A 17,282-nucleotide genomic window follows, 5' to 3' on the forward strand; every position below is an offset into this window, starting at 1 on the left:
TTCTGTTACCAATGCCCACATTTCTAACATTTTCATGCCATGTAATATATCGTTTTGTTCAGCTTGAGCCAACGATTCACAAGTTCCATTTTTTTTTCTCTTAAAAATGTGCAAATAAGGAACGTCACTTTTGCAAACTCATCATGCTAATGCCATTCAAAATCAACCCTAAGAGCAGCTTGGATGACAGTTATTCGCTCGGTGGCGGTTGTATTTGCGACCGTAGCCAAAAATTTGTAGCTGCTGCTAAAGATTATTTAAGATGGCAGCCTCTTCCCGAGGTCAAAGGTCAACAAAACCTCAGTTATGGTTGTAGACTTAACCCGGCGGCGTGTGTTTAAAATTTCGTAAAGATTGTTCAAACAATTTTGTATCATTAAAAATTGAGAAAATTTTCACTCTTTGCCTCAAAATGGCCGCCAAGCCGAAGGCCATCCCATAATAATTTCAAATCTTCGTTTGGATATCCCAACATGTGGTTATTGGTTTTGTTAGTGGAGAAATGTTTTTCTATTTTTTTAACGTTTTTTCCCGCTGTGATGTCATCGTTTTTGGGGGGGTTGTTCAATATACCCAGAATGCATCTACATCGGGTACTCTAGGTGAACATTTTGGTGAGTTTTATGTTGCAGTGGAGATTTTTTTACCTAAACATGCAGTAAGGAATAAAAACTGCTAAAACAATCTGGTCCTTTCTGTCCAAGACGCTGCGGGACATAAATATGATTTATTTCTGTAAATGTCTTCATGAATGTCAAAGGAAAAAACTCCGCCGTGGTTTAAATGATGTAAATCTACAGGAGCAGGAAAAGGTTTTACAGTTTTGGTTCTGTGTTTCTCTCAGAAAACCTGCTGCTTGAATTCGTTTCTTGTTTCCTCTCTGGATCGGCTCCTCTGGCTGCTGTAGCTTTAAGACGATATCTGCTTCTCCTCAGACATTTGTTGTACTTTTTCCCGCCAACCCAATAACAAAGTGAGCAGGCGCTGCAGACACCTCTACGTCTCTGCAGCACCAGAAGGATTCAGACGTCTTCGTGTATTGATTTACACTCTTCTCTGAAAGAGTCGCGTGCCGCTTTACAGGCCAGAACAGGGAAATAGAAGATTGGACGTTGTGATTTATGGATCGCTTTAACCTTTAAGGTGTGACCTGCAGGATGCTGGATGATTGTTTTGTGTGCAGCGTGTTCGTGTTTTTCTGTGTGTCAGCTCCACAGATAGGAGAGCTATCTCCTTTCTAAATGAAGCAGAAACTTTAAGTTCCCTCCGATAAGAGCTTTTAACATGTCTGTGTGGCATTTACTCATGAAAGAGAACAAATGTAACAAGAATTCCTTTTGTCTTCACTTCCTCGTTCGAGCTGACATCGGATCAGAACCACACGGCTGGACATTTACGTTAGCGAGACACAGAGCTATCATAATCAGACAGGAAGGGGGATCAGAGGCGGAGCTCCAAAAGCCACGCCCCCTCAGAGGAGATTTTGTAAACAGAGGCTTCAGATCAACATAAAAATGTCTTTTTAGGTTGTGGGATTTTAGTTTAAAACGTCTTAATCATAATTAAAACACTAATGGGAATGTTTTTTATAAATTGTCACGGGGGACTTTAAAGTAGTTTAACGGAAAGAGGGTTTACTGAAATAAACGATGCAGAAATTAAAAGTGAAGAGCAGACCTTTCTGAGCCAGAGAAGTGTTGGGCTCGTATTTGTCCACCAGAACCTGGACCTGCTCCGCCTTGAGCGGGGGGTAGAGGATCTCGTTCAGCCGAGGGTCTCGTTGTCGGCTGTTGATGAACTCGGTCATCTGCTCCACGGTGAGGTACGGCCGGCTCTTCGCCCCGCTGTGGAGAGACGTGAAAGACCATGAACACCAAAGAGGAGGAGAAAATAATGAGGGTGGGGGAGGGGCTGTAATTAAGACGAGAAGAATCCGAGGGAAAAGGGCAGATGAATGAAAGATAAACATTTATTAAAACACCCTTCAGATCTAAAAATGTTAAATGATGGTCTCCATATCCTCACACGATGTCTCACTGTAATCTGATCAAATCTAGTGGATTTATGACGGGGGAGGGACCTCTCAAGACGCTCTCACATGTCAGAGAAGATGTGGTCCAACTCCGGGCGGGGGCAGATGTTGCTGAGGAACATGCTGTAAACCTCGGGGGTGAAGTCCTCCTGGGGGATGGAGTCATTCTGTGGATCAGAGGACGAGGTCACAAGGTCACAAAAACACATCGCTCTGCATCCCTTTAAATCAGGGGGGTCAGACTCAATCGGTAAGGGCCAAAATCCGAAAACACACCTCAGGTCGCGGGACGAACAGTTATTGAACACTAAAGTTTAATTTTTGAAACTTTAAAACTGTAACTTTTTAACATAAATATGAACTAGATATATAACATTACCTGTGATAATGATAGTGTGAATGCTGTAAGCTGAATTTGGTCACTGAAAATGCTGAAATTGATAGCTGAAAATGCTAAAGCTGATAGTTACAAAACACTGAAGCTGATAGCCAGCTAAAATATAAGCTAAATAGCAAATTAGCTTAATAAAACAAAAAAAACAAAAAAAGAAAAAACATAGGTTAGCCAAAACAGCTAGCATGTAGCTGAAAAAAAGCTAAACTAGCCAAAACTGCTAGCGTGTAAATATTAGCCTAGCTCCAAAACAGCCTACAAAAGTTTTTTAAAAAAGCCTAAATTAGCCAAAACAGCTAGCATGTCGCTGAAATATTAGCTAAACTCCACAAAGGCCTAAACATAAATGCCAAAATAGTAAAAAAAAACTAGCAGAATGTCAATTTTACAAAACTTTAAAACTGTAACTTTTTAACATAATTCTGAATAATAAAAATGCAGGAATATTATTCCAGAATAAATCAACTTAAACCCCAAATAACTTTCAATATTTTACTCTCCATAAGAATCTATTTTGTCAAAATTATACAAGTTAGAAATGAGCTCAAGATAACATCGGGTCATTAATAACAATAAAATAAAATGATCTGGAGGGCCGGATCTGGCCCCCGGGCCTTGACTTTGAATCATGTGCTTTAAACGGACGATCACATTTAAGATCATATTTGTTTACAAACTTGTTGTTTTTTTCCATCTCTGTGGATGTTTTTTTTTTTTAAATCCAAACGTACTCCTGCTCAGCACAAACACGGTTTTTCAACTTCGCCGTCGTCGTTTACTCGATTATTCTGCTCTTTCTGAAGCTCAAAGAGCGGCGAGCTTTCTTCCCGCTCAGCCTCAAATCTCCGGCGTTGGAGGGGCCCTGCGGGACCTGAAGTTACGTTCACGCTTGTGCTTCAACATGGCGGCGCTGGAGAGAAAAACGAAAACCCTCTGGAGCTTTTCATCTTTTTTATTTCATCTGAATTTGTTTTATCTCCACAAATACTTTGTCTCAGGTTCTACACTATAAAACTACTGTCTGTGTAGACGCTTCATTCATCGTTCTTTACACAAACGGGTCACTGTGTGTTTCAATTAGTCCATAATTGTTTCTAGAACAATTAAATAAAGTTGATTAAATCCATAGTCATGCTTTTTCAAAAAAAACATTTTACGTTTAGTTTTTAAACTGTTTAAACAAAGATATTAGAACATTGCAACGTTTATGTAGCAGGAATTCACACTGCTAAAGAACGTCGCTAATTCCACTTAACTGTTTTGTATATTTATGTAATTTAAAAAACTTTATTTTCAATAACTTTTTTTTTGTAAAATTAAAACTTCTTTATCCATAATATATGCTTTTATTGTTGTGTAATATTACGACTGTTTTCCTTGTTTTTGGATCAAATATGAACACTTTTGTTGTGGTAAATTTTGACTTTTTACCAATAAAACTGCAACTTTTAGAATCATAAAGTTACAATCTTATTGTTGTAAAACATTTTCTATTTTCCTTGTAAAATTATGACATTTTGATTAATAGATTTTACAATGTTTTTGTTGTAATTTTTATCATTTTTTTTTCTTGTAATATGATGACTTTTGGATTAATGCATTTATGAATTAATTGCACTAAACTTTTTACATATAAAATTACATATTTTTTTAGTCCAATTTTGCCTTTTTTTTACTTAAAATAATTACTCTCTGAAACATACATTTTTGTTTTTTTGTTATCAAAATTTTCCTGTAGAATTACAACATTTCCCAACAGGAATCCACTGTTAATTGCTCTAAGTTTTAGACTATAACATTTCTTATTTTTGAATATATAATAAACAATTTATTGTAAAATTGAGACCTTTTGTCTTGTAAAATTATGAGTTTTAGAACAATAAATTTCCTTTTTTTGCAGATCTTTTTTTGCATAACTTTACAGTGTTTTTCTCATAAATGTTTGACTTTATTCTAGTATTTATTTTTTCATTCCAGGGCGGCCAATAGTCCATCGTTGGTTTTCTCATTAAGCAAATTAAAAGAATTTAACTGTATCCACGGGTAATATGATTAGTTAACCAACAACAAGATATTTGTCTGTTTTTAGGCAACAAACCAGTGAATAAAAGAATTAAGAGCATATTTTAGTAAAATGAGATTCACATTGACCATGCGTGGGTAATATACATTTTATAAGTTTGTTAGTGTAATTATTTCATTTGACGTTTTTTGTTTATTTTACTTGGATGAAACTAATTTATTTCTATTTTTATGTAAATTAAAGTTGTGTGATTTTATGCTATTTTACATATTTGACATTCTTCTGCAGAAACAATAACAGTCATCATTGGTGCTTCTATAAGGTGAACTCTCAGAGTCAGCGGAGAAGAACGCCACAGCAAAGACGCACCTCCCTCAGCGGCCGCCGCCTTTGTGCCGGCGAGAAACAGAGCAGAACCAGAGACTATTGGAAAGCAGAGGTGTCCAGGGAGGGCTGGGGGGGGCAGGTCTGTTAAAAGTCATCCAAAGGCCTCGAATGGGAAATAGGTTGTGAAGCAGCTTCTGCCTTTGATTGTGTGTCTGAAGGATTAGCAGTGATATCATTTAGCTGTAATTACTTGCACAGCAAATCCCAGCAGATCTTTCTGACCCCCCCCCCCACCCCCCATGTCTGTCCCCGTGCTAATTATGTGCTGCTTGTTTTGCAAGCTCGCCTGTGTTTTGTTTGCGTTCAGAAGCCGTTTATTAGCGTTACTACGGCTTCGCCGTCGCGCTCGTCTGCAGCGTTTCTGCAAACCGCTGAGCAGAACAAAAGCTGCTGGTTAAGATGAAAAAAGACGAATTCAAGAGAAGTTTCTGGACCAAAGTTGGGATCACAGAATCCTCTGACCCAACATCTATGCATATTATATCCCGCATCAGTCCTGGACTGAGTTTTGAGCATATTATGGGATGGCAACAGGACTGATGGCTTGGCGTCCATCTTTCTTCAAAATGTATGCTCGGACATTTTTTACTAGAATACTGTGAAAATTTGATACATGAATCCCTCGCCCAAGCTGAATGATACAATACGACACATGATGTGGACATATTAGGAATGTGGGGGTGGTTAATGAAAATCTCAGTTGCTAAGGAAATAAAAAAAAAAAAAACTTTATTTTTGCTGATTCTTCTAAAAATCACATGGATCTGTTCGTCAACACTAGACAACAAAAAAAATAAAATGGTTGCTATGGAGATAAATTAGCAGAAAAGCTGAAATTTTGAGAAAAAAAAACGTTTTTTTGACATGTGCTGCTCTGACTATGGTGGCAAGGACAAAAGGAGAGAGGGAGGGGCATGTAGCAGCTGCTCGGCCAGTGACTGAAAATGTGAAAATATGAATCCCTGGCTCAGGCTGAACAAAACAATATGACATGTGATGTAAAAATACTAGGAATGTGGGCGTGGCTAACAAAAAACCTCTGTTGCTAAGGAAATCAAAAAATTTACTTTTGCCGATTCTTCTAAAAACCACACAGATCTGTTCATCACACCTAGGCGATCAAAAAATACAACGGTTGCTATGGAGAAAAATTCACAAAAAGCCGCCATTGTGATAAATTCGTAAATTTGTTGTGTGCTCCTCTGAATCGGGTGGCAAGGACAAAAGGAGAGAGGGAGGGGCATGTAGCAGCTGCTTGGCCAGTGACTGAAAATGTGAAAATATGAATCCCTGGCTCAAGCTAAACAAAACAATATAACATGTGATGTAAAAATACTACGAATGTGGGCGTGGCTAACAAAAAACCTCCGTTGCTAAGGAAATCAAAAAAATTACTTTTGCCGATTCTTCTAAAAATCACATTGATCTGTTTGTCACCCACAGATGACCAAAAAAGAAAATGGTTGCTATGGACATAAAAACAAAAAAAAGCGGCCATTTTGAAAAAAGTGAGGGTCAGGAGGGGGACGATGAGGGCAGGTACGCCACCTGATTTTTTTAAAGATAGTTTGAAAGTATAACAGGGGTGATAAGGAATTTTCCAGTTACAACTTTACCCAGAAGCTTAGAAAAAGAAAAAATGTCATAAGTTTGTGGCACCGCATCTTTCAGTTTGTGTTAAGAACTTGATTAAGCAACATTTTAGCACTTCCAGGGCTGCAAATTGCTTGTCACATTATCATTGTCATCCAGAAAAAGTGTTGGGAGAACGACGACACTTCTGTGCACTAAAGGGGCTTTTCTCAGGAGAGATCTTAGCACAAATGAAACCACTTCAGTCGTCTTCATTGCTGCATTTAGTGTCTGTTTGCTTCATTATTACAGAGAGTGTGAAGCCAAGCAGACGCCCCTGAAGGAAAACTAAAGGAATTTAGATTAAACCGACGAATGAATGAGTGAGTTTTTAGAATATGGAGTGAAAACTTCAAAGTAAACAGAAGAAAAAGGAGGTTTGTGTCTTACTCTGCCAGAAGGGAGGTTACAGCTTTCCAGAGCTGTCTCCACTCGCTTCCTGTCAGCTGAGAATATCCTGAAGATACTGTGGGGGGGGGACAGAAACAGAACCTCATGAGTAAAAACAGAGGATGCCACACAGGCAGGGAGACTCGTTCTCCAGGGCTGTGCAGGAGAGTCATGAATAAAGCTTTGGAATGACACCATGAAGCCATCCATGGAGGGGACGAAAACGACAGAAAAATAACCTGTTTAGGATAAAAACATTAAATTATTTACAGTTTTATGGGTTTTTTTAGCCCCAGGGAATAACTAAACTCATTTAAAGAGCTAAACTAACAAATGAGTAGACCTAATTAAATATGAAAATAAAAAAAATCACTTTTAAATGACCCAAATGGAGACAGAAATTGCAAAAACGCAACTTCTATAGCTATAGCTGCAGCTACATCACGTGATTTGTCCTTATCGTTTTCATTAATGTTATCACGCCGCGTAATCATCCCGGAGCGGCACAAATCTTATCTCGACAGTCGTGCGTACATAAACAGACGACACGTTTCTTCTCAATGCAGGAGCAGAACATGCAGATTTAGCCGTTGTTTTACTCCTGTTCACAAACACAATAAACATGATTTACTGCCGTGATCTTCAGCTCATTCCTGCAGGACTGTTTGGCTTTATTTTCGCCCGCCGTAATTGTTCGGCGAGGTCTGCCTGCGCAGATCCAGCGTGCGCTCAGTGGGTGAGGGGGTGTCAAGCTGACATTAGTCAAGCAGACATGTCTTCCCAGCCAGGAGGTTAATTCCCTAAACGGCGAGGAGTGTATCTGTGCGCCTGTGTTTTGACACCCGCTGCTCCCCTCAGAGGGAGGTTATCGCAGGAGTTCACGGCTGCCTGCCTGAGAGCTCGGCTCCAGTAGCGCAGACGGAGACGGCTGCCGCTCGCGCTGACAGGGTGACATTTCTGTAAACCAATAAAAGTCTTCAACATTTCTGGAAATAAAAAAAAAATAGAACCCTGGAGGGGATAAACATCAAAATGTGGATGCTTGCACATGCCGAGAGTGAAGAGAGGATGCTTTGATAAATCAGCGAGGAGGAGGAGGAGTCAGGAAGACTTACTTCTTGACAGGGATCCGTCCCTCAGGGTTGAGCTGCAGCTTCAGTCGAGTGTATCTGCATCGGACGGAGAACACGCCTCAGACAAACATGCAGCAGCCAAATTCACAACTGAAATGCATTGTGTTGCTTGTGTAAACTAATGCTAAGCTAACAAGTGGTTTGGATCGAGGACAGAAACCTGCAGCTCTGTTGGCCCTGGAGTGCAGAGGCATGCAGCTACGCTATAAATAGCTAAACTGCAACAGGAGCTATCACTACAGGCTGAGCTTTAAGTGGCTGCCAGCTAATAATTAAAACACTCTGCAGCACGTGGGTCAAAGTCAAGGCCCGGGGGCCGGATCCGGCCCTCCTGATCATTTTATTTTATAGTCATGAATGACCCGATGTTATCTTGAGCTCATTTCTAACTTGTTTAATTTTGACAAAATATATTTTTATGGAGAGTAAAATATTGAAAGATATTTAAGGTTTAAGTTGATTTATTCTGGAATAATATTCCTGCCTTTTTATTATTCAGAATTATGATAAAAAGTTATGGTTTTAAAGTTTTAAAAATTGTCATTCTGCTAGCTTTATGGACTTTTTGGTATTTACTAAGATTTTTTAAGCTATTTAGGAGTTTAGCTAATATTTCAGCGACATGCTAGCTGTTTTGGCAAATGCAGGCTTTTTTTTAAGTTTTTTAGGTTGTTTTGGAGTTAGGCTAATATTTACACACTAGCAGTTTAGCTAGTTTAGGCCTTTTTCAGTTTTTTTTAGACAATTTTATTGGAGTTTGGCTGATTTTTTTGCTGCATGCTAGCTTTTTTTGGCTAATTTCGGCTTTTTAAAATGTTTTTTTAGGCAGTTTTGGAGTTAGGCTAGTATTTACACGCTAGCTGTTTTGACTAATTAAGGCTTTTTTTCTATTTTTTAGGCTATTTTAAAGTTTTGCTATTTTTTTCAGCAACATGCTAGCTGTTTTGACTAACCTAGTTTTTTTCTTTTTTGTTTTTTTAAGCTAAAATGACATTTAGCTAGTATTTTAGCTATTTCATCAGCTTCAGTATTTTTAACTATCTATTTCAACATCTTCAGCTATCAGCACTGGCATCTTCGGGGGCCAAATTCAGCTTACAGCATTCACACTAGCATTATCGCTATATAATAATGCTATATATCTAGTTCATAATTATGTTAAAAAAATTGCGTTTTAAAGTTTTAAAAATGTAGTTTTAGATTGTTTAATAAATGTTTATCTTGTTCGGTCCACGACCTAAAGTGTGTTTTGCATTTTGGCCCCTTGTGCGATTGATTTAACACCCCTGACCCACATTGTTAACGTCATAGAACAGACGAGTAAAGTCCCGGAGACTTCATTGTTTGATGTGACGGCTTTTACGCCATTTTTCCTGACATGTTAGCTTGATGCCAAAGCGGCTCTGGAGATCCAGGAGGTAATCAAAAGAGCAACTTCTGCTCTTTTGTACTGAACACAAAAGAACGTCTAATGGCAATCAGGCTTTTGAAAGCATGCTGGGAAACATTGACCGTCCCCCTAAGCCTCCTCAATCGTAAAGAGTCTTGCAGGAGAATGGAGCGCACGTGGACAAAGATCAGCATTTCTCCATGCTGCAGCAGCAGGAACTTGACTGTGAAAGCGGCAGTCTTCCGCTCCTTTTCGGTCGTCTCTGTGCCATGTGGGCAACAGCAGCTTTTATTGTCTCATAAGTCAATTATCCTCCTCAGGGGTGTGAGTTAATAGCCTCTTTTTTCTGATAAACAGCAGGCAGATCAGGAGTTGTCAACAAGCCCATCCCTGAGAAAAAGGCTTCCCTCCAGATTTATGAAGCAGCTCAGTCTGAATGAGCTCCACGTTTTTACTCATTCCATCAAAACGCTTTTAAACATTATTCTATGCTGATGATACTTCGATATACTTCTAGATCATTGATTTTATAGGAGAACTGGACCACTCCCTCAAGCGGTACGGTCGTGAACTTCAGACTCCTGATTGTCGACATTGGACCAATCACTGGTCACTGACAATGTCTGGATTCAACATGGCGGAGTCCGTATCGTGAAAAAGGACATATTCAATGGTCGACGTCACACTCCATGGGTCCATTTCTCAGATACAGTCAATGCTCTAAACCTCCAGTCATCTAATGCTGTGTCTCCAGCTCACCAGAGTTACATAAATCTGAATGTTATCGTCTGTGTAACAAGGAGGATAATGGTTTGCTCTTTCACTTTTCCGTCCTCCTATAAATGTATTTATTATATTGAGTAAACCAAATTAATTTTGATTTATTTATTTGTATTTTATGTATTTAGTTTTTTAAACTTTTCGAAAAATGTATTTATTAATTTATTATATTTAGTAAACCAAACGTATTTTATTTAAACTTCATGTATTTAGTTATGTTAGTTATGCAAACTTTTTAAGAAATGTATTTATTTATCTAGCTATTATTTATTATATTTACTAACCAAAATTATTTTAATTATCGATTTATTTATATTTTATGTATTTAGTTATTCAAACTTTTCAAAAAATGTATTTATTTATTTATTATATTTAGTAAACCAAACTTATTTTATTTATACTTCATGTATTTAGTTATGTTAGTTATGCAAACTTTTTTAAAAATGTATTTATTTATTTATCTAGCTATTAATTTATTATATTTACTAACTAAAATTATTAATTTAATTATCTATTTATTTATATTTTATGTATGTATTTATTCAAAATTTTCAAAAAATATATTTATTATATTGAGTAAACCAAATTAATTTTGATATATTTATTTGTATTTTATGTATTTAGTTTTTCAAACTTTTCAAAAATGTATTTATTATATTTAGTAAACCAAACCTATTTTATTTATTTATACTTCATGTATTTATTTATGTTAGTTATGCAAACTTGTTAAAAAATGTATGTATTCTATTATTTATCTATTAATTTATTATAATTATTAACCAAAATTGTTATTTTAATGATCTATTTATTTATATTTTATGTATTTATTTATTCAAACTTTTCTGAAATATCTTCATTCATTCATCTATTTATTTATTCATGGAACCAAACTTTGACTGCATCACGTCCTATTCAGCCTTCCTTTAACTAACATCCATCAATGTTGTTTTTTTCTGTCAAATGTTTAGAAATTACAAACGTGTCAAATAAAATGTGAGTGTTGGCTTTTATTTCGTAGAGGAGTAAACGCAGACATACGCCTTCTCCAGACAGGCCTCTCTTGACAGGTTTTGCACCAGCAGGTTTGATGCCAGGTTGAAGAGTTCCTCTGCCCATTCCTGTCAAGGAGAAACACACAAGTCTGCAGTTCAGGATCTGGACTGTATTTTTGGGTCTGTTCTTACACCCTGAAGCCGTTCTTACCTTTGCGATCTCCTCCTGGAAGGCCATGAAGTTCAGGTAGGTGATGTTCACCATGTCCGTGCCGCTCACCACCGTCAGCATCCTGTTCTCCAGCTTCCCCACCAGAGTGCTGATGTCCAGCAGCTCCCGGAGCTTAGCATCCTTCAAAGAAAACACAAACCCACGCTCAGTTCCAACTCAACTTTCACCTAAAAGCTGCACAATCTGAAGAAAATAAATCATTGGGGTTTGCATCCTAAGAACTAACAGATCAAACAAAAGTGCAAGTGATGAAAAACAGAGCGGAAAAAAAGGTTCCTGTGCCTTTTTCACCTGATTTGAGGAAGTGAAACGAATAATGTCAACATGTAGCCAATGTTACGTGTCATAAAAGTCCAGAACAAAAGCATGAAAAGCGACTTCACATGTATTACTTCAGCCAACAGCTGGTTTATGAGAGGTCAGCTGACTGAGGAAAGCAACAAACAAGGAGCGAGGCAGCATGGAAACAGAAGACATTTGTAGACAAAATGTTTCCTTTTAGAGCTAAAAATCCAACAAACCTTGATTTATAATTGTTGTTCTTGGAGAGGGAAGAGGAAAAAAAAAAAAAACGCTTGACATTTCCAACTCCGACACCTTCAAACCTTCATTTCTGTGATTTTACTTTGAAAACCACGTTTTATTCTGTCCTGCAGCAGTCCTGGACTGAAGGACCAGATTGTTTTCACAATTCTTTTTTTCTGCTCTTTTAAGTAAAAATATGGCCCCTCCACACACTCAGAAACACACCAAAATTTGCACCTAGTTCCTGGTGAAGACGTATTTCTGCACAAAGTTTTGTAGATCTTTGTGTCATGGGATGGAGGCGTAGCCCAAATGCAGGAGACCAGATGTGTGGCAGAAACTCAAACATTTACTAAACCAACTTCAACATGACAAAACCATGAGAACAAACCAGTGACAGAGAAGAGAACTGAAGACCAGACACTTACATACACTGAGGTTGATTAACTAAATGAAAACAGCTGTGGATGATTAACCTGAACATGGTGAGACTGGCAGGGAAAACAGAACATGACAAAACTGAAGCACTGGATCATGACACTTTGACCTTGGGAAGAAGCCGCCATCTTGAATTTTCAAAATAAAAAAAATAATTTGCAGTACTAGGTACAAGTTTAAACTCCTCTTAGGAATTTAAATCCACCACCTTCTAACTTCTTGAGAATTATTAGGAAAAAACGTTTTTATTAAGTTTGTAGATTTTTACGGTGTTAGCATAGCGAGCTAACAAAAGTGGTTTTCCGCTGTTTGTTGAACTTTTCTTAACTAGAATATTGTAAAAGTTTAATACATGAATCCTTGGCTCAAGCTGAACAAAACAATGTAACGTACAATATGAATATATTCGGAATGTGGGCGGGCTAACGAAAATCCTCTGTTGCCATGGAAATCTAAAAGTTTACTTTAGCGGATTCTTTTAAAAGTTACATAAATCTGTTCGTCACCCCCAGGCAACCAAAAAATAAAGTGGTTGCTATGGAGATATAACCAAGAGAAAAGCCGGCATTTTGAAAAAAGTGTTGTTTTTACATGAATTTGTCACTTGCTGCTCTGTAGCATTATTCAGCCAATGGGGGCGTGTCACTGGCATTTTTTTGAAATTTCTAACAAAGTATAGACTGAACTGATATTCAGTTGAGATAAATAATGTGGTCTTGGAAGCTTTATAGAGAAATGTTTGAAATTGTTGAGCAGAAACAACCGTTTCGGACTTCTGTTTGTAGAAAATCAAAAAGCTGAAGGACCGCAGGAGCTCAGCTTCCATTGGAACTGAAGGAGAAGTACTTCCCACTCATTCCAGTGAATGTGCAGGTAAGCAGCTCCTCTTTGGTGCGAATGGCAGAAAACAAACTAGCTTCCTCAGAGAATCGCTGTTCTGCCTCTCTCCTCTGCGGCTCGGATGCAGGAAGCATACTAAATGTTCTTTCTGAGCTAATTAACACAACAAAAAGCCCTGCAAAGGATTTTGGAGAGAAAGCAAATGAGCTCTTTCTAATTTAACCAAATCTGGGGAAAAAAGAGAAGCAGAAGAAGCATTGTGTCCTGCGTCACGCTGATAAAAGTCTTCTCACGCTCCGCTATCGTGGTTCAGCCGCAGCTTTTAGGAGATTTTTTTAAGAACATTTCCACTTTGAAAGCCTATCTTGTGTTTGCATTTCTACGGTTAAAGTCACTGCTTGACCACCAGAAAGTCTGCATTCACCGACTAAAATCAATATTCCCTTTTTACTGTTTTTAAATGCATACAAGTCTCGTGTAATTTGCTAAAGTTAACAAAGAGTTCCTCATCAGACACCAGAGAAGAGAAGCTTCTCAGAAGCGACGAGAGCAGAGTCCGATGCATATTTCATTTACTGCAGAGCTGAACGTCAATATCATTTGATCCTGTTTTGATGTAGCCATTAACTGATCGTGCAGCTCATCTCCTCAGTGCTGCAGTCCCGATCCGAGAGGACTCCGGTGACACTTCAACATCAGCAGATGTGATGGGGAGACTTGGATGTGAGGCTGCAGGACCAGAGCGGGGCCATAAAAATGAAGAGGAGCCGGAATAAAGCTGAGAACGGAACGCCACGAGAAATGAAGGGGATCAACCGGGAGGAAAATGTAATTTGAGCTGGTCCCGTCTGGGGTCTAACACCTCACTGGAAGGAGACTGATGGACATTATGGAGGTTACAGGAGGGTTTTTGTTTCTCAAATGAAAGCTCTGAAAGATTAATTGATGGATTGGCGGCCATTTTGTGGCAATTTTCAATACAAAAAAGTCATTAAAATTCTTTTTTTGAGAATTCTCAATGTCACATACAGGCTGAAGCGATAAGCGGCCATCTTGAATTTTTACAAAAAATATAACTCCTCCTAGAGATTTTGGTCCATCGCCTCCTAACTCCCCGAGCAGACTTTGAACGCTACTTGGGAAAAAATGTTGGAATTAGAATTTGCAAACTTTGGACGCCGTTAGCGTGGCGAGCTCGCAAAAGTGGCGTTCCCAAGCTGTTCGCACATTTTTTAGCACAATACTGTGAAATTTGAATACTTGAATATTAGGCTCAAGCTGAACAAAATGATATAACATTCAATATGAATTTATTAAAAATGCGGGCGTGGTTAGCAAAAAACCTCTGTTGCTAAGGAAATAAAAAAATATTTTTTTGACGATTCTTCTAAAAATGACATAGACCTGTTTGTCAGTCCCAGGTGACCAAAAAATAAAATGGTTGCTATGGAGATAAAGGCAACAGAAAAGCCGCCATTTTGAAAAAACGTTTTTTTCTTTAATGTGTTGCTGTGACAGGAGTATAAGGGGAGGGTGAGAGCCAATAGCCAATAGCCATCAAACCGTACAACGCCACTTCCCGCTTTAATTGACTTTATCCCTTTTCAAGTGCGCTCAGTCAAGCATTGATGGTGCATGTTACCATCTGCAGCGTGTCAACATGTGAGCTCCGCCTCGACACTCGACACTCACATGAATGTGCAGCCTGAGGAAATACAACAACTTTCTCTGCCTGCATTAGCTTGTCGCCAACCTAACACTCAAACTGTCACACTCTGCTGAGCACAAGAAAAGGATTCAGACTGCCAAGGGGGGGAGTCAGCCACACCGCGGGCCATTAAACCTGCAGCGCGGCACCTGTCTGAACTGACATGCACACGCAGCCCAGCGTGCACGTGTTTCCAGCAGCATAAAGCCTAGAGCAGCCTCAGATCAAGAAAAAGGCCCAAGTGAAAGCTGCTGGTTTGTGCTACTAAATATACACACAGAGGCATCAGATGAAAGGAAATGCCAGCATGAATGATTGATGATGACCCAACTACCTGCAAAATAAGCCTCTCAACAAGTGTGGGGTAGATTTGGGTCAGACAGGCTCACAAGATCTGAAGTTTTATTTATGTTCACTAAGGAAAAATCAATGCTTACAAGATTTATTTTATGAAGCAATTTGTTAAAACAAAAATAAATTTGTTGGAGAATTACAGGGGTTCCTATTACTTTTTTTTGTATAAAAATAAAAAATGTAACCCTTTAACACCAAAACTTTAGCTCCAGTGATTGTATTCTTTCGACTACCGTTATGTTGCTCCATTATTATTAGTAATGTGTTGCATGACTGTTAAAATCTGATATGTAAAGCTGCTTTTCTTTGAGGTGGAATTAGCTGGACGGCCAGAAAGTTACGATACGTCAAACAAGCTCAAACGTAAATACAAACCGTATTTTCTGGAGTACAAGTCGCACTTTAGGAGAAAAGTCTGACGTTTCAGAATAAATCCACTGAGCCCAGCGCAGCTAATAAACAAAGAAATAAATACAATAATACTAATCTTTTGATCTGTATAAGAAAAATATCTAAATTTAAGAGGAAAACAATCAGATTCTCTTCCATGATTGTTTTGGACGACACTTCTTCTTCTGCTGCTGTCAGTAGCAAATACTTTGGATGCAGCGCCCTCGAGTGGTTGTTAGAGGAAACAGCCGTTTCTTCACTGGAAAAATTACAAATATAAGAGCTTTTTGATGGCTAAAAAAAAAAAAACAAGTTGCTCCTGAGCTGGAAGATGCACAGGATATCTGAGGGGTGGGGACTCAAATTTGGAGAAGGGCACCAAAAACCATTTTTTTGGTTTTTGCTTAAAGCAATATGAAAATTAAGAACATTTCATTCACTTTAGGGCTGCCATGATTAGTTGACTAATCGACTGTTAAAATAGTCAACTAATTTAATAGTCGATTAGTCGTTACTTTATATTATATGGAGTCAGAGTGTAGTAAAGATGAAAGTTATAACTGTATTATGCTAGCTTTGACTCTTTAAGCATTTATTAAGGTTTTTTTAGGCTAGTTTAGCTAATATTTCAGTTGCTAGGTAGCTATTTTGGCTAATTTAGTATTTCTTCTGTTTTTTGGGCTAATTTGGCGCTAGCTAATGTTTCAGCTGCATGCTAGCTGTTTTGGCTAACTTGGGCTTTCTTCAGTTTTTTAAGCTAATCCAGTTTTCTCATGACCCGATTGGTCGACTAATCGAAAAAATAATCGGTGATTAGTCGACTATTAAAATAATTGTTTGCGGCAGCACTTCACTTTATTATAGATTTGGAATAAACAATAGAATACCAGTGGATTTATTTATTTATTTTTTCTTATATCACTAACAATAGTTAATTAATATGAATTTGAATAAAAGCTTTAAAAAACAACAACAGGGAACTAGAGCACTTTTGGACACGAGGTAAAAAGGGCCTTATGTGTGCACGTGCCTGCTCCTGAGTATAAGTCGCTCCCCTGGATAAACTATGAAGAAACTGTAACTTATACGACAGAAAATAATTTTGTACTTTTTGTTTTTCTTTAAATCATGGAGCTGAATGTTTCTCAGACGTGACTAAAGATTGATGGATGACCACGAAATCATGAAAAGCAGAGACTCAAACAGATAAATCAGAAAGGGTTTGACAGAGTTCTCGCTGGGACCTTTTCAAACCAGAAATAAATAGCTCCTGCTTGACAATAACAGAAGATTGAGTCCAAGCCAGGAAGCGTGTCTTCAGTATAAATGTTTAGTGGAGGGCGCATTAATATTTAAAGCTGCTAGACTACAGAGTGTTCTGCAGGGCACCACTTCTGTCAGCTTTGTTAACAAACAAGCTCCTCAGGGTGCTGGAGCATCGTAAAACCCTTCACTTAGAGCGGGGGTCGGCAACCTGCGGCTCCGGAGCCGCATGCGGCTCTTCAAGCACTCCCTTGCGGCTCAGTGGCGCTTCTTCCAAAATGTTTTGAAAATAATATAATATGTTGGAAGGAAATATAGTGTAGCGATTTGGGTGGGAGCAGAGCCACAGACGACTAGTAGATTAAAACCAGACATCGCT

At 38.3% G+C, this 17,282-nt stretch overlaps 1 protein-coding gene across 5 annotated transcripts in view; it reads right to left on the reverse strand.

The window, feature by feature from the left end:
• Positions 1-17,282, reverse strand: part of LOC112158335 (1-phosphatidylinositol 4,5-bisphosphate phosphodiesterase beta-1) — a 123,393-nt gene that overhangs the window by 37,164 nt on the left and 68,947 nt on the right. For all 5 annotated transcript variants that reach the window (XM_036210630.1, XM_024291634.2, XM_024291635.2 and 2 more), the window contains exons 4-9: positions 11,365-11,505; positions 11,200-11,279; positions 7,974-8,027; positions 6,859-6,934; positions 2,099-2,199; positions 1,678-1,844 (exon numbers count right to left, since the gene is read on the reverse strand). In XM_036210630.1, the coding sequence (XP_036066523.1) occupies positions 1,678-1,844; positions 2,099-2,199; positions 6,859-6,934; positions 7,974-8,027; positions 11,200-11,279; positions 11,365-11,505 (619 nt within the window). The remainder of the gene's footprint in view (positions 1-1,677; positions 1,845-2,098; positions 2,200-6,858; positions 6,935-7,973; positions 8,028-11,199; positions 11,280-11,364; positions 11,506-17,282) is intronic.

Source organism: Oryzias melastigma, linkage group LG24, assembly GCF_002922805.2.
Source record: "Oryzias melastigma strain HK-1 linkage group LG24, ASM292280v2, whole genome shotgun sequence".
NCBI lineage: Eukaryota > Metazoa > Chordata > Actinopteri > Beloniformes > Adrianichthyidae > Oryzias > Oryzias melastigma.